We start from the raw sequence: 23,542 nt of genomic DNA, 5'->3' as shown, positions 1-23,542 counted from the left end.
TATTTTCCATCCATCTGTGCATACAACAGATGAAAACACAACAAAATCACCATATGGAGCTGAGCTGTAAATGTGTCATCAGACACCGCGGGTTTATGGAGACGGACGGCAGAGCAGCCCTCCTTGCCGATTCCTGAATGAGGGTGATTGATCTCTGGCTTAGAGCAGCCCCTGCTCCACAGCCACCCCTCAGCACCACCTATTAGTGCTCCTACTCATTGGGTTCCACGGGAAAACTGCACTGGAGTTTTTAAAGGGTTTTCTCATTGATTATCTCACAGGAGCTTTGCAACCAATCTGAGGTGGGAGGCGGTCAGCCACTCTTGTTGACTAAAGCCCCTGATTCCTGACCGATTCGTCACCCTCAAGTCCCTGAGCTTCCATTTGTCAAGGCCACATGTGCTCTACTTGTGTGTCCACAGTCTGGCCAGCTGTTTGTGACTTCAGTTTCCACAAAGGAACAGTGACACCCTAGCCCAGTAGTCGGCAAACTCATTAGTCAGCAGAGCCAAATATCAACAGGACAATGATTGACATTTCTTTTGAGAGCCAAATTTTTAAAACTTAAACTTCTTCTACTGCCACTTCTTCAAAATAGACTCGCCCAGGCCGTGGTATTTTGTGGAAGAGCCTCACTCAAGGGGCCAAAGAGCCTCATGTGGCTTGCAAGCTGCAGTTTGCCGACCACAGCCCTAGCCAATTTGGCTCAGTGGACAGAGCGTCGGCCGGCAGACTAAAAGGTCCTGGGCATGTACCTCAGTTGCAGGCTTAATCCCTGGCCCTGGTGGGGGTATGTGCAGGAGGCAACCAACTGATGTTTCTCTCTCATATCGATGTTTCTCTCTCTCTCTCCCCCCTCCTTTCCACTCTATAAAAATGAATGGAAAAATATTCTCAGATGAAGATTAGTAAAAAAAACAAAAACAAACAGAACAGTGGCAGTCCTGGCTTTTGGGCACATCTCCAGGAGCTACAAGAGCACAGGGACCACAGTGATCAGTTACACTCTTGGTTCAACTCTCCTTTGCACAACTTACTTGCTACTATAGAAAGAAACCAAAGTAAAAGCGAACTTGAACTTTCCAATCATCGTTTTCGCCCATTCTCAACCTCCAAGTACAACCTGTGGTCTGGACGGCTCAAAGGCAAGGGGGATGAATCAAAAATCCTGACTATACAAAGAAGTCATACGGAGCCGTAAAAAAAAGACACCCACGTTGGCAAAGAAGGCGAACAAGCCAACCAGAGAAGAGGAAAGTTAAATAAATAGACCTGAAAATATCTCAGCTTCACCAGGACGGCACCCAGGAAAATGAAATTAAAAGCTCAATCAGATGGTATCATTTGCTATATACCAAATCAGCAAGACTAAAAAAACCAACATTACTAAGTGATGGCAAGGATGTGAGTTAGTGAGAAATGTCATTCACTGCTGGCAGATTTCATGGGCACCAACACTTCAGACAGCGATTGGACGAGGTCACCCAGCACGATAAACATTCTCAGCAAGCTAGGAATAAGGGGGGACTTCCTCTCCTTGATAGAGATGCAAAGACAAAGTGGAGCAGAACAAACATGTGGAGTAAACTGGGAGGAAGAAGCCAAGATGCAGCAGAGAGACCTGGAGAGTGGGGTCTCACACCAAGAGAGCCGTGTTTCCAGGAGGCGGGAACGGTAAGGCATTTCACGGACAGAGTCACACCCACAGAGGTCCCCGGTGACCCTGGACGGAGCAGAATTGGTGCACGGGTCACTCCCGTATGTTTTACTTCCCATAATGCTGTTCTTAGTGTGCCTGAACAAAACAAATCAACCAACAAATGAACAAGTTACAGAGAAAGGCAGAGCTTGCTGAATTTTCCTTGGGCCTACTGACGAATTTGAACCCAAGCTCCAATACAGTTGAGCACTGAACAATGTGGATTTGAACTGCGAAGGTCCACATATACAGAGACTTTTTTTTTCAATAAATATACAGTCAGCCTCCACCCCATATTCCTGGGTTCTGCATCTATGGATTCAAACCAACTGCAATGCAGAGGGCTGACTAGGATTTATTGAAGGGACTTGAGCATCTGAGGGTTTCAGTATCGATGGGGGTCCTAGGACCAATCCTCTACACATGCCAAGGGAGGATTGTAGTTTAGTTTTGGGGAGGCTTAACAGCTATGCTATGATTTTCAACCGCACTGGGCACATGGGGTAGCCCCTAATTCCCGTGTTGTTCAAGAGTTTGTATTTAATGCAGCAGAAAGCCAAGTGTTTAGAATAAAGCTGGTATTAATGACTATTTATTGAAAGAATTAATCAATACATGTGTCAGACCCAATTATTCTAGGTTAGATATTCCTTCCCTCCTTAGCGTGAGGATCATTGAACTTGACCTGAAACCAATCGCGCGTGCGCCTCTCTCTCTCTCTCTCTCTCTCTCTCTCTCTCTCTTTCTCTCTCACTAGACTTGACATTGGGAAAGAAGGATTTTAAAACAACAGGAAACTCAACAGGCTTTCACACTGTTAGCAATTTTTTTTTTTTTACACTGAGATTTCTGTTTCTCTTTTGCCATATCACTTAAAAATGGCAGGACAAATTTTCACCAAATCTGGCAGTAACATGATGTGACTTAAATATGAGCTCTGAAAATTAACAAGAAATTAATTTCAGGGAAACCTGGCGGATGGATAACCCCCCAAAGAGAGCTTACCATCTGAAATGGAAGAACAAAGAGAACCCTAGGCGCCTGCTGATCACACAGACCAAGACACCGTAAACCACATGACAGACAGGGATTCAGACCCCGACCCAGCCGTAGGGTAACCCAGAATAAACCAGATCCGGATAAATAATTATCACAGCTGCCACCTATTAAGGGATGAATATGTGCCAGACACATGCACTAACTCATTTAACCTGGACAACAACCCCCTGCGGGAGGAACCACTGTTACCCGTGTTGCAAAGATGCGGGAAGTGGGATTCGGAGACATGAAATGACTTGTGCAGGGTCACTCAGCCGGAAAGTGGGAGGACGGGGTTCAAACCTGGGAGTCCAACTCCTGAGCCAGCCTGACCTTGGGCCTATGTTTTGTCTTCTGGGCCTGAGCTGCCTACCTGGGTCCTGGGACCCCTAGGCCTGGGGCCCTGCCTGGAGCTTTCTCTGTCTCCTCCATCCGAGGAATCAGAGTCCCACCTACACCCTCCCCTACCTGCTAACGGCTTCCCTTTCTTTACCATAAATGTTCAGTTTTGCTACAGAAGCTTCATCTTCAACAATTTGCCTGCATTTGCTAACTGTCTAAAATAACTTCGGTAAGTTAAAAAAAAAAAAAATCTAGCTGAAGAATCACAGTTAAATAGAGTTATTCTTCAGGCAGAGGGCCAATTCATTCCACACCGCCTCTTTCTAATAAACACAGCGGGAAGATGGAGAGCCGTGTCAGGGGGAGGCGGCATCTGGCATAAAGCAGGGAGACAAACACCTGTGGCCGGCTCCACGCAGGGCACAAATCTCTGCGCTGGACAGGATGGCGTGCTTAACTCTTCCGCTGACAAAGAGGCGCTGTAGCCTGACTTCCTTTTTAGGAATCCTTCTTGCTGCCAGTGTCAGGTGGGCATAAATTTCCAAACCAACTGTGACAAGGGTGCACTCATCTTTCTAAGAGAAAATCTTTACGTAGGACTGGGGGGCGGCGGGCCTCATTGGTGCAGGCCCCGGCCGATTAGTCCCAGCCGGGGGGGGGAGGGGGGGGAGCCGGTTACGGTGGTAAACACAAGATGGGCAGAGGGGCACAGCGGGCAGGCTCTCGGGCGCTGCTGAGCCCGTTCCAGCCGCCACAGGCAGCGCGATGTTTACCGTTACTGCCACGTGCCAGATATGTGCCAGGTGCTTCACCGCCACCCTCTTTGAATCCTTGTAACCATGCCAACGGGCAGGTGCTAGGTGATCTCCACTTTACAAATGAGAGAACACCGGATCTCAGAGAAGGTCATTAAATGACTGGTCAAAGGTCCATGCTCGGAAGTGATCAGAGCTGGCCTTCGAGTCCTGGCCATCTGGCTCAGAGGCCCTTGCTCGCAGCCCTCCGTCCCTCCTGCCTCTCTGTAAGTAGTTAACCAAGGTGCTATGATGATTCCCACCTCATGTCAGCAAAGAGCAGGAGCAGGCTCTGGGCTGCCTGGCAGTGGTGAGAGGGGCTGACCCACAGCAGCCAACAAGTTTCTTCCTTCTCCTCCTCTTCCTCTCTCCCGGCAAACTTCCCCGCCTCCCCCAGATCTGTCAGATGGTCTCTCTGTAGTGGAGCCCCTCCCTACCCCTGCAGAGCTGTTGCTCCCCAAATGTCTTCTCCTTACAAAAACTTATCCCAGTATGTGTCTCACCCCACCAGACGGTGAACCGCTTCCTAGGGAGATAGCATGTGTTACCCACATTTGTGGCTCCCTCACTCCACCCCCGCCCCATCCCCATCCTTCGTACAGCGCCTAACACCCAGCTAATCTAGATGCTTTGTTATGATAACTTCCAGTTCATAAAAGGAAACGCTGCGCTTGTCATGTTTATCTTCAAAGCGAACCTCATCCAGAGCGGGTTTTCTGCACTCGCCCTGAACACACGTCCCGGCACCACCCTTACCTGCATCCCTCTCATCCTCTGGAAGCGGGCGATGGTGTCGCTGATGGTGTACACGCGCACGTGGCCCATGTGCAGCTTGCCCGAGGGGTAGGGGAACATGGAGAGCACATAGAACTTGGGCTTCGATTTCTAGGAAAGAAGGAAGGAGAACGATGAGGATTATTTATTACTAAGCACTTCTAACTCTCTATCCCTCTCCCTTCCTCTCTGTAAAAAAATCAATAAATTAAAAAAAAATTACCGTCTTTAAGAAGAAAAGTGACAGATAATCCTCTCAGCTTGTAAACAAGGCTCTCAAAGGAGGAACAAGACCTCTGGAAATAAGCAAACTATCCTCCCTACTCATTTTTAGAGAATGTGTTAAAGAGCTGTTAAACAGTTCTTTATTTTTTTTTAATATATTTTTATTGATTTCAGAGAGGAAGGGAGGAGAGATAGAAACATCAATGATAAGAGAGAATGACTGATCAGCTGCCTCCTGCATCCCCCACTGGGGATAAAGCCTACAACCTGGGCATGTGCCCTGACCAGGAATAGAACTGTGACCTTATAGTTCATAGGTCAACACTCAACCACTGAGTCACACTGGCTGGGCCAAAGTTCTTGGGACCCGAAAAAAACACACAAGAAAACCATTGCTATAAAATATTTCTAGTTTTTCATGGTGAAGTTTTTACATTAAACCTGTTTTTCTTTTATTATCATCACCTTGTTTTTATTATAGTAATATATTTGATATTATGTTTAACAATCAATCTTGCCCCAAACATTTTTCACATATAACTTCATTAGCATCTCCTTTTTGTATGTTTGTTTAAATAAAGCTTAAATTTATGTAAAAACGAGTGATTCATTATATAGTAGCTAAGCCCAACACCAAAACTGAGTTTATAGAAGATATATGGAAAAGTACTGCAAGCAAAAGCTTTTAATATTCATGGATATTTTTATTGCAGAGAAGGTACTCAGCTTACTGCTGCCCTGCCTTTCGCTTTCTGTGTGAATTAAGTCATTTTCTTCTGTGACAAAGAAATGCAGTCTAACCTCTGTGGGTGGAAAGAAGAGAAGGAATTATGGGAGTTTATGTTATAACCAAGCAGGAAGGTAATTGAAAGGGAAATTTTCATAATTATATAAAAGTTAAGACTTTAAACCTTTAAAGGAAATTAAGATTTTAAGCAATAAGGAAAGGACGGTGTTTATAAATAGGTCCTATTCTTTTTGCCAGCTTCTCACATCAGGAGAGAGATAATTTCGGTCTCTTTAGAGACCTGGCTCGGAGCTGGGAGGAAGGGAGGATGGCAGAGAGAAGGAGCACTCAACAGAAACCTGGAGCCCTAGTTCTGGTCCCAGCTTTGCCACTGGCTGGGAGACCTTAGGCAAATTCCTTTGTCTTTCTGGGCTCAGTTTACAATCTGTAAATCAAAGGTGAGCTCAGTGGTTAGAGCACCGGACCTTGGATCCAAGGGGGGAAACTCAGGTTTGAACTCAGGTCAAGGGCATGCACCTCAGTTACAGGTTCCCCAGCCCAGTAGGGGAGCATGTTGGAGGCAGCCCATCAATGTGTGTGTGTGTGTCTCTCCCTCTCCTCCTTCCCTTCCACTCTCTCTAGAAATCAATGGAAAAAATATCCATGGGTCCGGCTGGCATGGCTCAGTGAACCAAGAGGTCACCTGAGATTCCCGGTCAGGCCACATGCCCGTTTCTGGGCTCAATCCCCAGTGTGGGATGTGCAAGAAGCAGCAACCAATCAATGATTCTCACTCATCTTTGATGTTTCTATCTCTCTTCCTCTCAGAAATCAGTAAAAATAGATATATTTTTAAAAGATGACTGGGTCTGAATCCTGGCTCTGCCACAGGTGAGTTGTGCATCTGGGCAAATTGCCAAACCTCCCTCCGAGCCTCAGTTTCCTTATCCCCAGGCTGAGGATAGTACCTCCCCCAGGGTTATTTCAGGATTAAATGAGAAAATAAATGGACAGATGGTGCCTGACACACAGTAATATGCTTATTAAATGGAAGTTCTAATTAGGATGATGATAATTAGGATGACGATGGCAAAATATTCAACTTCCAGAAAATCATTTGGGTGGGTTTCAACTGTATCTCCGGCTACAGGGCGGTCCCTGCTGAATGCTCCCGATCCTCCGGCATCAGCAGTATTTCACTTCCTGACGAGACGCACCACACGTGTTCTCCCCCTGTACCTTTCATTTACACACACTTCAGGTTGTAAAATGTGTTCAGCCACATTTCCCCATTTGATTTTCAAAACAATCCTGTGAGATAGATAATGTGAGGAACGTGAGGATCAAGGAGGTTCACGATGTTGCCAAGTTCGCGTGAATTCTGGGGCAGAGCCAGTCCTTTACTGCGAGGCTCCAGACCCTCGCCAGGTGCTCTCTCCACTGCACCATCCCCCCTCAAACCCGACAGAGTGCCAGGGCCCATCCACAATATCTCCAAAGCTATTCACCCAATTATTGGAACACTAGAGGCACAGGGTACGAATTCGTGCACAGGTGGGGTCCGGCAGGGCATATCAGGCTGGGCTGGCCAGGGGGAGGGGCCAGGGAGTGGTTGGCTGGCCAGTTCCACCCCCATCAAAGTGGGGGGCCAATAGGGAGTGAGGCCAGACAGAAGGAGGGGCCACAGGCGGTTGGCCAGCAGGCCTTGACCCCTGGTCAAACTTCCAGTTGAGGGGACAATTTGCATATTATATAGAATAGTTTATTTTGATCCACTTCATTTTTTTAAAACCATATGCTTAAGAATGAGATGTCACAAAATCAGTAAACTATAACTTCAACATGTTTGAAAGCCACTAAGTTATAATCTAAACCAAAAGCAGTTTAAGGTCCTTATTTAGAATTAAACTGCACCCTGCCCAGCCTGTGTGGCTCAGTGGTTGAGCATCAACCTATGAACCAGGAGGTCATGGTTTGATTCATGGTCAGGGCAGCACATGCCCAGGTTGCAGGCTCAATCCCCAGTGTGGGGCGTGTAGGAAGCAACCGATCAATGATTCTCTCTCATCATTGATATTTCTATCCTTCTCTCCCTGTCCTTTCCTCTCTGAAATAAAGAAAATATATATATATATTTTTTTTAAATATATTTTATTAATTTTTTACAGAAAGGAAGGAGAGGGATAGAGAGTTACAAACATCGATGAGAGAGAAACATCGATCAGCTGCCTCTTGCACACCCACTCTGGGGATGTGCACGTAACCAAGGTACATGCCTTTGACCGGAATTGAACCTGGGACCTTTCAGTCTGCAGGCCGACGCCCTATCCACTGAGCCAAACCTGCTTCGGCAAGAAAAAAATATTTTTAAGAAAACTAATTAAACTGCTTCCTAAGATTTGTTTCCAAAATATATTAAGTTAGATTAGTCTGATCATGTTGCCAGGAAGACTTGTCACTTCCTAAAGAGTAAGAGTTAGACTTGCATTGCACATTTACACATTACCTTAAACCTTCCTTTTGTCACTTCAGTTGTTAAATGCTATGCCTTTCTCAATGTCAGACTTTCTCACCAGAGGTAACGGCTAACGCATCCGAGCCTGGTACCCAGCAGGCTGGCCTCCCAGAGAAGCAGCCAGCCTCCGGCTCCAGCCAAGCACTCCAAACAATTAATTCAGGTAGAGCCTGGGCTGGTGCATCTGGACCAGAAGCCCCGGGTCCACTAACTCATACGGCTGCTAATGCCAGGTCAGACCCCAGCCCCAGGTCATACCAGGGAAGGGCTGGTACCTCCCAAACCATGGTGCTGAGGTGACACAACAGGGTTGGAGGCCTCGGCCATGCCGGGGGAGGGGAAGGCACTTTAAAGTACCTCGGCTGAGAGGCCCAGAGGCCACTTCCGGAGTCTCATGTCTGGCCCTGCCAGAACCCTGTGTGCTGCCCCACTCTGCAACCAACGGGCCAGGAGGAACCTGACGCCTGCTACGGCTCCTGTCTAGTCGAGTTTCCAGTAAATGCCGCTCCACACGGAGTCTCTTCTAAGCACTAGCCTTGTCTCATTACATCTACCCTCACAAGCGTCCCAGGGAGCAGCGGGCACTGTTACTATCACTGTCCACTTTAGATAAGAAAACGGAAGCACAGAGAGATTCAGTCATTTGCTTCGAGATCACATCTGTATAAGAAAAGCCTAAGCGATCTTTACAGCGGGACAACCAGAATGACCGGTCGCTATGGTGCACACTGACCACCAGGGGGCAGATGCTCAATGCAAGAGCTGCCCCCTGGTGGTCAGTGTGCTCCCACTGGGGGAGGGTCACTCAGCCAGAAACCGGGCTCACGGTTGTTGAGCACCTTCACGGCACTGCCGAGGAGCAGCGAGCCGAGCGGGAAAGAGCAGCGAGCAGGTGGGCGGTAAGAAGCGAGGGCTCCCAGGCTGCGAGAGGGATGTCCACTGAGGGCTCCCGGACTACGAGGGCGCAGGCTGGGCTGAGGAACCCCGCCCTACTGGTGCACAAATTTTGTGCACTGTGCTTCTAGTACTTAATAACTTGAACCGGGGAGTCTAACCTGAGTCCAAGCCCTTAACCCCTCTTCTCTACCCTTTGAGAATCGCCCAGGATACTCACATCAGCTTCAGAAGTTTTGGAGGCCTGTTCTTTTATCCGTGAATGCCACCATTTCTCAACGTCCTTTCTTGTCTGCAGCGTATACTCTTTCGTCCACTGGCCCGTGGCACTGTAAATTCCTCTTTGACATCCCGGAATGACTCTCCTTCCCCAACCGAGCACATCCGGCCCTCCCTTTAGCTGCCTTTTCAGAAGAGAGACATAGAAACCCAGTCTCTGCCACGCAGAAGCCATTCTTCAGCAGGTGGGAGGCCCTGAAAGAGGGGAGGAAGCACACTGGTGAGTGCCTGGGGCCCCTCCTGGACCGGCCTTCCACTCAGCACAGCCCAGGGCTCCCTGCCCCCTCGCAGGCTTTCCTCTTACTCTTCGGATGATTTCTCTCCCTGAAAAGGATGCCCCCAGCCCCTTGTTGTCCGTGACCACTGGTTAGGCTTATATGCATGCATGGGATGGGAATCGGGGGATGAGGACCACCTAGTCAATAAAGAAATTTTTTTTAATGAGTAGAGGAAAAAAGAGAAGAGTAAATACAAATGGCTAATAAATATATGAAAAGGATCAACTTTACAACTAATCAAAAATGCCAATTAAAACAACAATGAAATATTTTGCTTATCAGGTTGGCAAAAACCTGTTAAACCAAAAAGTGCGTGGGCAGTGCCCTCGGCGGGCCCGGATCCACAGTGTTTTGGACGGAACAGACGCAGGGATGCCCCTTCTTCCAGCCTCTGGTCACCCTCCTGTGTCTCATCCAGTCACCAGCTTCAGAACCACCTCCAGGACCAGCCGACACACCGGGTTTTTTCCTACCTTAACTTTTTATTGCCGAATAACCCTGAGCTCCCAAATTCACCAGAATTATTCCACCAAGGTGGAGGCTGTGGTCAACGGCCTTGCCAGCCCGCACCTGCAGGCCGGGCCTCCTCACCTGCCTCTCTCTGGGCTTCTAGTTCAACCCTGACGACGTGACTCTCAAGTTCCATGAGGCTCTCCAGGGCGTGGGCCACTTCTGTGCGTTGGCGGGAAAGAAGCACAAGTGGGCAAAACCCAGGATGCCATGGAAACCGCCCTGGCCTGGAGAGGAACTGAAGCAGGCCCTTGTGGAGCTGCAGGCCCTGGGTTCTACCCGCACAGACCCTCATCTCTGCGACTTCCTGAAGACCCACTTCCTGGAGGAGGAGGGGCAACTCATCAAGAAGATGGGCCACACCTGACTCACCTCCGCAGGCTGGCCGGCCCCCGGGCTGGGCTGGGCGAGGATCTCTTCAAAAGGCTCACCCTCCAGCATGGAGGGCTCACCCTCAGGCATGACTAGGGGCCTTCGGAGCCCGGGGGCCTTTGAGAGGCCCCTCTGCAGCTCCTGGTGTCTGGCTTTTATCTGAGCCTCTTACCAAACTACCCGCCATTCTTTAACCACGCTTAAGCCCTCTCCCATGCACTGGACCAAATGAAACAAGAAAGCTTTTTGCAAAAAAAAAGAAATGTGCGTGTGGCTCAGTGGTTGAGTATTGACCTATGAGCCAGGAGGTCATGGCTCAATTCCCATTCAGGGCACATGCCTGGGTTGTGGACATGTATGGGGCATACAGGAGGCAGCTGATCAATGATTCTCTCTCATCACTGATGTTTCTCTTTCTCTCTCTCTCTCTCTCTCTCTCTCTCTCTCTCTCTCTCTCTCTCTCTCTCTCTTCCCCTTCCTCTCTGAAATCAATAAATGTGCATTTTTATCCAGTGCTGCTGGGTATGTAAATTGATTCTACCTCTCTGAGGAGCATACGGGAAAATGTGTTAAGACTCAAAGAAAAGTTCAGGCCCTTTGTGTTAGAGGGTCCTCAGGACTCAGCACCTAGTATATACTCAGGGCTATGATTTCTTTTTTAATACTTCGTTTCTCTTCTTTTTAAAAAAATATATTTTTATTGATTTCAGAAAGGAAGAAAGAGGGAGAAAGAGAAACATCAAGATGAGAGAGAAACATTGATCGGCTGCCTCCTGCACACCCCGCACTGGGAATTGAACCCACAACCCGGGCATGTGCCCTGACTTGGAATCGAACCAGGGCTTCCTGGTTCATAGGTCAATGCTCAACCACTGAGCAACACCAGCTGAGCAGGGCTGTGATTTCTTATAGAACTTTCTGGAGCTCAGCCAAGTTCCCTTCCTTTACTTCCCACTCTCCACCAAAGCCCTGATGGGCACTGCCTCCTCCTGACCAGGACAGCCATTTTATTAGAGGACTATGCCCACAGGGTAAGTGTGAAAGGTGTGTGGCTGTGTGTTGCATTTATCAGCACGGCACCTTTCTTCCTCATGTGTCTCATCCAGTTCTATACGCAGATGTCTGGAATCTTGTCTCTTCCTCCACCACATCCCGGGATCCTCCCAGCCTCCCTTGGGGCTTAAGGTTCAGTTTTATGAGAATGGTGGGGGTCGTGGCCTGTTCCCTTGGAGGGAGATGCCTGAGAACTGGACCCAAACTGACAACCCTTTACGGGCAGAGAAACCTAGAAGAAGACAGGCAAACCAACAGGACACGGAGGAGAAGCGTGTGAGGGTATTTGGGTGCACCCAAAAGAAGGTGTGTGCGCATGCACCTAGGGAAATGAGCCTTAGTGGACCACGTTTGGAGACCAGATATACTACTATTAATAATAAGGTAGATCTGGGTTTTCGCAACTACAAATCTCCTGTGGGACCTCGGGAGAATTACTTCGTGTCTGGAACCTCAGCTTCTCCTTAAGATGAGGGGTTAAGCCCAAATGATGGCTGAGCAATGAATGACCTGTGGGCCAGAGAGGCACGGATGGCTTTTCGTTGAGTCCAAACAAACCCCAGCCCCGGGAGCCCGCCCCGGGGACCGGCTGGGGCGGGGGCGACGGGGGGAGCGCAGCCCTGAGTGCACACGTGCGCCGCTCGGGGGAAGGGCCCGGAGCCGCCGGCGGGGCCTGTGACTCAAAGAGCCCGGAGACCCAGAGCTCAGAGCCTTGCCCAGCGGATCTCAGAGGCTTTTCCGGTCCGAGACCACCCAGCCCAGGCTGCACCTTCCCTTCCTGCCCCCGGCTTACCGGACCCTCCCGGTCCGGGGAGAGGCGCTCGGGCCTCGCTCTCGCCCCGCCGGCCCCCCTCAGGGGTCACCTGCTCACAGGTTCTGGCCGGTGCGGCTCCTTACGCCTCGGTTCCCACCTCAGGCGAACACGACCCGGCGGTCTGCATGGGCGCCGCCATGTTGGCAGAACAACAACTTTATCGACAGCGGCCGCCACAGGCACAGACAGGCGGGGGCGGGGCCGGGTTGGTGCGGCCCGGGGGGCGGGGCTGTCTGCGCGGCAGCGTCTGGGAGCGCCCCGCAGTCCTAAGCCCCGCCCCCAGTCCTAGGCCCCGCCCCTCCACACAAGGCTCCGCCCCTCGTTCCTAGGGACCGCCCCAAGTCCCGTCCTCCACCTTTTGTCTCCCCTCAGGAAACTCTGGACACCTTGGAGGTCAAATTTTTTTACATATATATTGATATATATATATATATTTTTAAATTGATTTCAGAGAGGAAGGGAGAGAGAGAGAGAAAAAAAAACACAATGAGAATCACTGATCAGCTGCATCCTGCAGGTCCCACACTGGAGATGGAGCAGGCAATCCGGATGGGGAATCTAACCGTGACCTCCTGGTTCATGGGTCCATGCTCAGTGGCGGGGGGGTCAAATTCTTTTTTTTTTTTTTTTTTAATCGTTAGTGTTGAAAGTATTACATATGTCCCCTATTTCCCCCATTGTCCTCTCCCACTCCACCCCCCTTCCACTCACACAGGGGTCCAACTCTTAACAAATGCAGCAGACCTATGAGGGCCATCGGTTTAGTGGCCCCAGAATAAATGGGGGTGGTATATAGAGGGCTGGAGGAGTCCCGAGGACAGGTTCAAATCCCAGCTCCAGCCCCTCCAGGCTTGGTCAGGTCTCTCACCCCCTTGATACTGGGCCACAGGATGGTTTGGCATCTTCTTCCCCATATTCCATGACCTTCTGGCCCTGGGAGGAGAATTACCAGCCTAGATGGGAGGTAAAGCGAACTTCCTCACGTGAGAGCAGGCTGGGAGTCAGGAAAGCATGATACCTGCCTCACCTTCCAGAGGAGTTTGTTTCCCACCCTCAACCTCCCCACTCCGGCCAGTGTTGCTTGCTATAAATAAATCAATGAGTCGATGAATGAATTGCAAAGGTAAGACCTGTTTAAAAGGGATTTTGAAGAACACATACATGTGGGCAATCAGGGGCTAACTGTGCAAAGGGGCTGATATGATAGCCTACGGGACAAGTAGAAGGAATGTTTCGGAGCCATTTTTTGCTTCAGGGCTGAAATCAATTAAACAAAATCCATCCCATTACTATTCGTATTTCACATCTACTCTTACAGCGCTCGATAAAAGATGAGCAAATTGTACATGCCTATAACACCAGTTAATCCCAGACCAGCACTCCACCAGACACACGGTAATCTTTCACTAATGTCCAAGTCTTGAACAGTTTCCTGACATTTCAAAATGCAAATGCTTTGTCCTCAAAGTGCAGCCTCCAGACAAGCAAGTCTTACCTGGGAACTTGCTAGAAATGGAGAATCTCAGACACCATGCCAGACCTACTGAATCAGACTCTGCATTTTAATAAAATCCTCAGGGGATTCTTAGGCAGATTGAAGTTTGAGACTCATTGTCTTAGAAGGTGTGAATTAGAAAGGATCTTGAGAACACTCTAGTCCAGCCTGCTCATTTTACAGATGAATAAACTGAGGCCCAACAGACCTGACTGTCTAGTTCAGGGGTGAGGGACCTTTATTCTGCCATCGGCCATTCGGATATTTATACCATTCGAGGGCCATACAAAATTATCAACTTAAAAATTAGCCTGCGCCGAAACTGGTTTGGATCAGTGGATAGAACGTCGGCCTTCGGACTGAAAGGTCCCAGGTTCAATTCTGGTCAAGGGCATGTACCTTGGTTGCGGGCACATCCCCAGTAGGGGGTGTTCAGGAGGCAGCTGATGGAAGTTTCTCTCTCATCGATGTTTCTAACTCTCTATCCCTCTCCCTTCCTCTCCATAAAAAAAAAAAAAAAAATCAATAAAAAAATTAGCTTGCTATATTTGGTCAAACATTTAATTAACTCACCCCTAATGCCTTGGCAGGGCCAGACCAGTTGATTTCCCAGGCCTTATACAGCCCTTGGTCCAGACGTCCCCCCAACCCTGGTCTAGCTCAAGTTCATAGCAAGTTAGTAAAAGGTCTGTTATTCAAACAGGGTCTCTTAGCCTACTAGAATATCAGCAATACCTTTCCAAAATTGCACAATGGAAAAATCATTAGGAGAGTTAAAAAACCTCTTGTCCCATACTCTCTCTTCAAAGGTGAGAACCCTGAGGCCCGGAGATTGGACACAGCTTGCTAAGGTCACCTAGATGCTTCATTTGAACTGATACCATGGAAACATGCACTCTCACGGTACCAGGCTAGTTCACCTTCTGGTAGGTCAGGCTGTATTCACACATAACCAAAGGGCTCTTTCTCTAATTCCCCCCAAATACTAAGGTCTGAGGAGCCTCTACCCTTATTTTGGTTCGAAATCTCCTTTCTCTTACAAATTAAAACATTGATGTTTTTGGGAGATTGTTTCAAGTGGAATTTTTTTAAAAAGTCACTTGCTTAACTGGCAAGTTTCTATTTTTACATCAGAGAAGACAGCACCATGAAAGTAAATCCCTTCCCCTCTTCAAGAGCTTACAGCAAAGACACATTATTAAATGAAAGAGACAAATTGCTGGGCTGTGTAGGAAGTTATCCCATTTTTTTATTTTTAAAAGGAAAGGGAATAAAAGCAATACATCTATTATGCACAGAAAGAAATCTAGAAAAATATGCCCCAAACCAGCGGTCGCCAACCGGAGGTCCCTGGACCACAGGTGGTCTGTGAGGTCTGAAAGGTTGGTGACAAACTATTTCCTGTGACAATTCGAGGGACAGTGGGGTCCTATGTGCCTTTTTTTCTCTTTATGGTAAGTTTCTGTGCCCCTTTACTGTTAGCTTGGGTGGTAGGCTGAGTGATGGCCCCAAAGATATATAGGATCGAATCCCTGGAACCTTATATGGCAAAAGAGACTTTGCAGATGTGATGAAGTGAAGAATCTTGGATGTGAGAAGATTGATTATCCTGGTGGGTCCCACATGCAATCTCAAGTGTCATTATAAGAGAGAGGCAGGGGAAATTTGAGACAGAAGAAGAGGCGACGTGACCACTTTAACAAATGTCATGGATAATTTTTTTTTAATATATTTTATTGATTTTTCTTACAGAGAGGAAGGGAGAGAGATAGAGAGCTAGAAACGTCGATGAGAGAGAAACATCGACCAGCTGCCTCTTGCACACCCCCTACCGGGGATGTGCCCCCAACCAATGTACGTGCCCTTGACCAGAATCGAACCTGGGACCTTACAGTCTGCAGACTGACTCTCTACCCCTGAGCCAAACCGGTTTCGGTGATAATTTTTTAAAAAAATATATTTTATTGTGTTGTGTTTGTTTGTTTTTTATAGAGAGGAAGGGAGAGGGATAGAGAGTTAGAAACATCGATCAGCTGCTTCCTGCACACCCCCTACCGGGGATGTGCCTGCAACCAAGGTACATGCCCTTGACTGGAATCGAACCTGGGACCCTTCAGTCCACAGGCCAACCTTCTATTCACTGAGCCAGACCACTTAGGGCCATGGATAATTTTCACTAACAGTTCTTGCTGACCTGAAAGTTAAGCCTGGCACTGATGGGCCAAAAGACTCATGATGATCTTGGCATGTATCCCCCAGGGATACATGGGGGATACATGTCAATCACCAAGAAAATGGGAGTAGATGCCCTTCTGAAAGTTGCCACAAAGCAATCTTGGCCTTGAATGGCCTGGAGTAATATCAGTATTTTCCCAAGAACCTGATATTAAAAAGAACTCATTTGGGCACCTCTTCCTGGATACAAACTTTGCTGAAAGTAACGTCTTCTGTTGTCTTTTAATAAATGTTTGTTTTCCCCCCCTCCAAAAAAAATGACTTTACATTCCTGAGGGCACAGGAAAAGAGAAAACCATTCAGAGCGGCTCACAGGACAATTATGCTCAGACACAGAGCCAGACCTTGGGATTGAGCCTTTAATCTGTTCATTATAGGGAAGGAAAAAATCCTTCCCATTGTTGCAAATCTTCTTAGGCCTTGTGATGGCTCCTGGGAACAGATAATCCTATTGGAAGAAATGCTGAGGGTATAACACAGTTGTGAGTTACATCTGACCTGAAGAAGGCAGAATTAATTATTGTTGGTCTGAAAGTGGGCTCTGGGGAACATATGTTTACTTGCAAATATATGCAATCTATCTTGTTCATCTTTTGGCGATATCTGCAATTTTAATACATAAAACGTTCATAAGATCCTATCCGACATCTCTGCCATTAACTTGGCATTTCATCAAACCCCCTTTTGACATCTCTTGTATTCTTTTTAAAAAATATATATTTTATTGATTTTTTACAGAGAGGAAGAGAGAGGGCTAGAAACATCAATGAGAAACATTGATCAGCTGCCTACCTGCAACCAAGGTACATGCCCTTGACCAGAATCGAACCTGGGGCCTTCCAGTCCACAGGCCAATGCTGTATCCACTGAGCCAAACCGGTTTTGGCCTCTTGTATTCTTGTAGAGTTAATTAGCCCTTCACTTCATGTGCATGCTATCTTCTCTTCCCATGTAGACAGTAAATTAATTAAGTCAATGATCATGCTCCTCTGATCCTGGATGAGCACTGTCATTTTAGATACAGGGGACAGAAAATCCTGTGTCACTCCCAAAATCTATGGCAGCCAGAGAGCATTGGCCTTAGCTTCCTACTCTGCTCAATGTGTGAGGGGTGGGGCCTGTGTGTGGAAAGAATTTAACAAGTGCTCCACGAGGAAGGGCGTGGGAACGGGTGGGTCCATAGCCATGGTAACAATAACGTCACTGTCCCCTCAATATCCTGCGGCGGCTAGGATTTGTCAGAGAATCCTTCACCTGACAGTGGCTTCCCAGTGGCTAACGATAAACACACCCCAAGTAGAGAGGATGGTGCCAAACGTATGCGTACGTTTCCTACCAGTCACCTTTCAGAACAATCAGGATCTGTGTTTGAGGAGCAGCCTGGGGTCCCTTCTTTCTCATCTCTCTTTTCCCTCCCTCCACAGTCTTTATGACCCTCCAGGTCCCTCCCCCTCCCCCATAAAGGTTCTAAATCTGTAAGACAAGCCAGCCTTTCTCTTCCTAACTGATTGCTTTTCCTAGCAGAACTTCCCCTTCTTAGGGCAAATGATCTCCTCCTCACCCTTCCCATCCAGGTACAAGATGAGAAGATTAGAGGAGGAGGAGGGACTGAACATCCTGGCTGGCCAAACTTATCACAACAACAAAATCACCATCACTCTCACCATTGTCATCACCTAAACTCTGTGCCCGGAGCCCAGCAGGAAAGGAGGGAGGGTGGGGGAAGGAAGAAAAAGGAGCTGAGCTGGGTTCAAGAGCTTGAACACAGGAGAAGGAAGAGGAAGAAGAAGAGGAGGAGGAGGAGGAGGAGGAGGAGGAGGAGGAGGAGGAGGAGGAGAAAGAGAAGGAGGAGGAGGAGGAGGAGGAAGAGAAGGAGGAGGAGGAGGAGACAGAGAAGTTGAAAGGAGAAGAATGTAGAGAGGAAAGAGGGAGAAGCCTCAGGGTGGGGCAGGAGTGAACTATAGGCCCAGGATGGGGAAATGCCATTCTAGAATCCCCAGGGTTGAAAACAGATGACATCACCACAACACAGTTTGTCACCGGGACTGTCCCCAGAATGCTAAGAAAGATGATAACAGCCCTCAATCATGGGCATCTTGTTATAAGCCAGGAACGGTGCCAAGCTGGGTGGCAGCAACCAAGCTGTTTCACCTGCCCAGCTCTCAGGCTCCTCATCTGTAAAGGGGAAGGCGCAGCACCTAGCTCACAGAGTCGTTGTAAGGAGTAAGCTAGAGAACAGGTGTAAGGCAGCGGGCAGCGCCTGGCACTATGTAAATGCAGTCCCTGTCCAATAGCTTATAGCTTGATGACTTCAAGAGGTGGGGGCGGGTACAAGGAAACTGACCTCTGTGCAGTGAAGGTGGAAGCTACTGAGCGCAGATAAACTGCCAAGAGGATAACCAACCTTCTGGTTCCACCCCCATCTCAGCTATATGGAATGGGACAGGGACATAGTCCAGGTTGGTTAAACCTCTGCTTGTCAAACAGGTACATGCATATGAATCACCCAGCGATCATTTGACTGGGGAGGGCCTGAGATTCTGCATTTCTATCAGACTCCCAGGAGATGCTCCTGCTGCCAGCCCATGGACCACACTGTGAGTAGCAAAGAGCTAACTGATAGCTCTGCTGTGACAGTCAATAGCAACATGAAAGCAACGCAGAAGTGAAGACAAGATACATGACCTCACATTCAAGGGCCCATCTGAATGAGTGGGAAGCTTGAGTAAGAAAACTTTAATTCAAAGGGAAGAAGAAAGGAAGGAAGGAAGGAAGGAAGGAAGGAAGGAAGGAAGGAAGGAAGGCTGAAAATGAATTACTTCCTTTATTTAATATATTTTTAATTTATTCCAGAGAGGAAGGGAGAGGGAGAGAAATAGAAACATTAATGATGAGAGAGAATCATTGATCAGCTGCCTCCTACACGCCCCACACTGGGGATTGAGCCTGCAACCCGGATATTGAGCCCTGACCAGGTATCAAACCATGACCTCCCGGTTCATGTCCAATACTCAACCAGCTGGGTGACTTCTGAAGTCAGTATAGTAAAAGCCAACAGGAATTAGAATTTTGCCAAATAGAGATTAGTCCTATTGAACTTGAACGAATACATTTAAATCGTTTGAAGTTAGCTAACTGTGCTTCACATGGAGGCTGCCAAAGTATTTGGAAAATATTTTTTTAAATATATATTTTATTGATTTTTTTACAGAGAGGAAGAGATAGGGATAGAGAGTTAGAAACATCGATGGGAGAGAAACATCATCAGCTGCCTCTTGCACCACCCCTACTGGGGAAGAGAGAGGGAGAGAGTGCAAAACATCGATTGGCTGCCTTATGCATGCCCCCTACCAGGAAGTGAATTGGCAACTCTACAGCACACGGGACAACGCCCAACCAACTGAGTACAGGGGCCAGGGCAGCACAGTTTCTGACGTCTCTGGCATGCATGCTCAAGGCCACCGCTCTACAGGACACCCCAATGCTCCTCTAGTCCTCAGGCCTCTGCAGCACCCACCGAAGCCCTCCTCCTCTCCCAGGTTTCTCCCTCAACCCCGCCCACCACCCCAAGAGGAAGCAAGCCCGATCTGATGATCTTCCCACCTCTGATGACCATTTTCTTCATTTGCCTGCTTTTCCTTCTTTCTCACCATAATGCCACTATCAGAAGGAGTTGTCAGGGCAACCCTGAGTGGAGGCGGGAAGTCCATCCTTGACCTTAAGTGTGCTGGTTAAACGCCCACTGAGTTCTCGGCTGCCTCTGTTTCCTGGTAACAAGAATATAAAAATTAAATGCTTTTCCTCTCCCTCTAATAACCTTTCTCTCTCCCTCTTTTCTCTCACACTCTCTCTGCATTAAGTCCACCTGACCTGTGTTCTTTCTCCTGAATTTACTGGCTGCAATTCTCTTTCTACTAACCAACCTTGATACCTTTTCTCCCTGACTCACTAGTTCGAGACCCTCCAATACCCTCTCTGATCAAGAGGGTTCGGCTGGGGCAGGGGTCAGATGAGGCCTCGCACCAGGAGGGCAGGGTTATGTGGTTGGCACAGAGTCAGGGCTGGTGGTGGTACCCTTTCATTAACAGCCCCGTCTCCCTGGCCCGTATCCTCTCCATCACAGCACTAGAGGCTGCTGCTCAGAGTCGCCACCATTGTGTTATGATACCATTTAAAACAACGAGGAATAAGTCTGGAGAGAAGAATTTCAGAATATCAGACAGAAATGAAGCCTAAGAGATGAGGTCATCATTTTTACATTTTTCTGAATTTCCTGAATTTCTTTTCATGATGAGCATACATTACTTTTAAAAAATATTTTTTATGGAAATAATTATAGATTTATAAGAAGTTGAAAACAATAGTACAGAGAGGTCCCGTGTACCCCCAACCCAGGCATATATTACTTTTATAATAAATAAAAATAAAAAATTCTTCTACACACATAGGAACCAGTTTGAGAGAGTTCTTAATGACCAAATCTGAGATGATTTGAGCAACAAATAATTATAGTAATGGATTACAACCCATAGGGAAAAGACCCATGAGTCTGTGTTGGTGTAAATGAGGAGGAGAAGGGACGGTTCTTTTACAGAAAAATTCCAATGACTAAACGTAGAAGGAATGAGAGAAAAAGGAAATCAGACATCGACTGTCCAAACCATGTGGTTCCTCGGGTGGTTTTGGATCCAGCAGCCACTTGCACTTGGCTGTAGCCAATCCTATAATACCCTCTTGCCTGCTTCTCCCTCCCCCCCCCCAGCCCCCGCCACCCTCCTCATTCCTGCTCCCCAGAATGTTCTCAATAAATACGTGCACAGAAAGCTTTGTCTCCGACTCTGCTTCCTGGGGAACCAGGCTGAGACCAGCAGCACAACATCAGGATAAAATGGATTTACAGGGACAGAGACTGCAAGGAAAAGCACCGATGTGGCGGCAGTGGTTGTGTTAGCCTGCCAGGGATTACGAGTGATTTCCTTTCCTTTTCCCTATTTTAAATGTTTTCTAACATGAGGCTTTACTTTTACCATCAAGAAACTTTCATTTTAAAAAAACATTGTGAAAGTCATTGTCAGAAACGGTACTGATCGGGATAGGAAAACAGACAGGTGTCCCTTGGAGACCTCTGCTCACATGTTAATTATCCTCCCTAAGGGGCAGGGGCAGGGGCAGGGGAGGGACACTGGAAGGCCCGCAGCTCGGGGGGAGGATCCAGGCAGTGGAGTGGATGTAATTGGCCAGACCAGGCAGTGGAATGGAGGTAATTGGCCAGCTCGTTGCTAAGGAGAATCTGTCCTCCTGCTGCTTTCTGAGTCTGGCTGGAATGAAGTGTTCTTCAGCATTTTGACCACCTTTAATGTCGGCATTTTCCTTCCACTTCAAAAGTCTCTATTAATATTAACGTAGTCAGACATCTCAGGAAACTGGGAGGCTCTTCACTGGGAAAAGATCTTCAGCCCTGTGGGGTCTCCTCATCCCACCTGTCAGTGGCCAAGGCTGAGGCTGAGGTCCCTGGGAAAGTGGGCAGGAGACAGGGACTCTGCTGGAAGACAAGGCGTGGTTCCTCTGGGCAGGAGCAAAAAGGGCCATATCTGGCCCTAACCGGTTTGGCTCAGTGGATAGAGGTTTCAGCCTGCAGACTCAAGGGTCCCAGGTTTGATTCCGGTCAAAGGCATGTACCTTAGTTTCGGGCACATCCCCAGCAGGGGGTATGCAGGAGGCAGCTGGTTGATCTTTCTCTCTCACTGATGTTTCTCTCTTTCCCTCTCTCTTCCTTTCTGTAAAAAAAATCAATATATATATATATATACACACACACACACACACACACACACACACACACACCATATCCTTGGGGCTGGACAAAAGGAGGTGGAGTTGGAAGAGGACAGGCCCATAGAAGGAAGGTCCTCCTTCTCCACCTCCTCCACCTCTTCCTCCTCCTCCTCCTGTGGGCTGGGCTGGAGTCTTATAGCCCTTCATCTCCAGACCGGTTCTGGCGGGTGACACGCTGTAGGCTGTCAACTCCAGTCAAAGAAGGGTGACAGAAACCTGGAAACGGCAGGCCCCAGCTCCCTTGCCTGCCTGCGTTTTTGAGAAATGTTTCCAGAATCACCAGCTGTGTTGTTTTTACTTTTCATGCATTGATTTGGGAATGACTCCAGAGAGGCCCCAGCATTCCAGGAAGCCAGGTGACGGGGGATGGGGTAGCATGCTGGGCTCTTTTTGGGCTTCCTGTCACTTCAGGGGGCAGGAGGGGGTGTCAATCCGATTCTCCAGACAGCGAAATGTCAGCCTCGTAATAGAGTCCCCCAGGGCCCAGCGTGCACCGCCCCCTACCCCACCCCACCGCCCTGAGGTTGCCTGGTTTGTATCTGGGCCTGTAGGGTCTTCAAACGCACTCCCACACTCCCCAGAGGTGACCGGGCCTTGAGCCACATTTCCATTCTCTTTTTAAAAATATGTTTTTGTAGATTTCAGAGAGGAAGGGAGAGGGAGAGAGAGGTAGAAACACCAATGATGAGAATCATTGATCAGCTACCCCCTGCTGGGGATTGAGCCTGCAACCCAGGCATGTGACTGTGACATCCTGCTTCAGGGATCAACACCCAACCACTGAGCCGCACAGGCCGGGCTCCATCCCATTTTATAGAGACAGAAGCTGAGACCAGAGGTCAGGCAATTAGAAACACATACCAATCGTTAAACACAAAACTCCTATTTCCCAGTTGGCTTTGCGAACCAGTGTGACCCAGCTCCAACACCCCACGTACAAGCCAGTCCAGCAGCACCGATTGGGCCCCCAGGGGGGCCTGCCACACACGGGGCACTAACTGAACGCCTGCCATGGGCTGGGCCGATATGAGCAGCATTATACAGACAGCAACACTGAGGCTCAGAACAGACCATTCTCTCAGGGCCTCAAAACTAGAGAGAAACCGAGCAGGGACACCCACACCGCCCGGTATGGCAGCCACGAGCCGCACATGGCAACTGAACACTTGATGTTGAGCGTCGACCTAGGAACCAGGAGGTCACGGTTTGATTCCCGGTCAGGGCACATGCCCGGGTTGCGGGCTAAATCCCCTGAGTGGGGCGTGCAGGAGGCCGCAGATCCATGATTCTCATCATTGATGTTTCTCTCTCTCTCTCTCTCTCTCTCCCCCTCTCTCTTCCTCTATGAAATCAAGAAAAATAAGTGTGTTTTTTAAAATTAAACATGTGTGTGTTTTTTAAATACTCACACATACACACAAGACCACCCACACTCTGTCCCCTAGCCCCCTGCACTGACCACTCTCTCCACAGAGCCGCTCAAGGCAGCAGGCCCCTGAGCCAGGAGGGCACACAAGCCCCCACACCCGCCCTGGAGGACCTCACCCCTCCATCGGCCTTGAGGGAAAACGCCAGGGTGCCTCTCACCCACAGAGCAGCACCGCTCTGCCTGGCTGAGTGGCGGGCATGTGGCAGGGGCACCTCTACCACAGCAGTCGCCTCT

The 23,542-nt window shown here is 48.5% G+C and overlaps 1 protein-coding gene across 1 annotated transcript in view; it reads right to left on the bottom strand.

The window, feature by feature from the left end:
• The window catches only part of LARS2 (leucyl-tRNA synthetase 2, mitochondrial), an 82,492-nt gene extending 69,998 nt beyond the window's left edge, over positions 1-12,494 (bottom strand). The window contains exons 1-3 of the mRNA XM_084902042.1: positions 12,364-12,494; positions 9,229-9,482; positions 4,630-4,758 (exon numbers count right to left, since the gene is read on the bottom strand). Coding sequence (XP_084758168.1) covers positions 4,630-4,758; positions 9,229-9,462 — 363 coding nt within the window. The 5' untranslated portion in view covers positions 9,463-9,482; positions 12,364-12,494. The remainder of the gene's footprint in view (positions 1-4,629; positions 4,759-9,228; positions 9,483-12,363) is intronic.
• Between the last annotated feature and the right edge of the window lie 11,048 nt (positions 12,495-23,542).

Source organism: Pipistrellus hanaki (assembly GCF_964339955.1).
Source record: "Pipistrellus hanaki genome assembly, chromosome: 13".
Lineage (NCBI taxonomy): Eukaryota > Metazoa > Chordata > Mammalia > Chiroptera > Vespertilionidae > Pipistrellus > Pipistrellus hanaki.
Note: the sequence above shows the minus strand (reverse complement) of the source record. Positions and strands in the feature narration are given on the sequence as shown.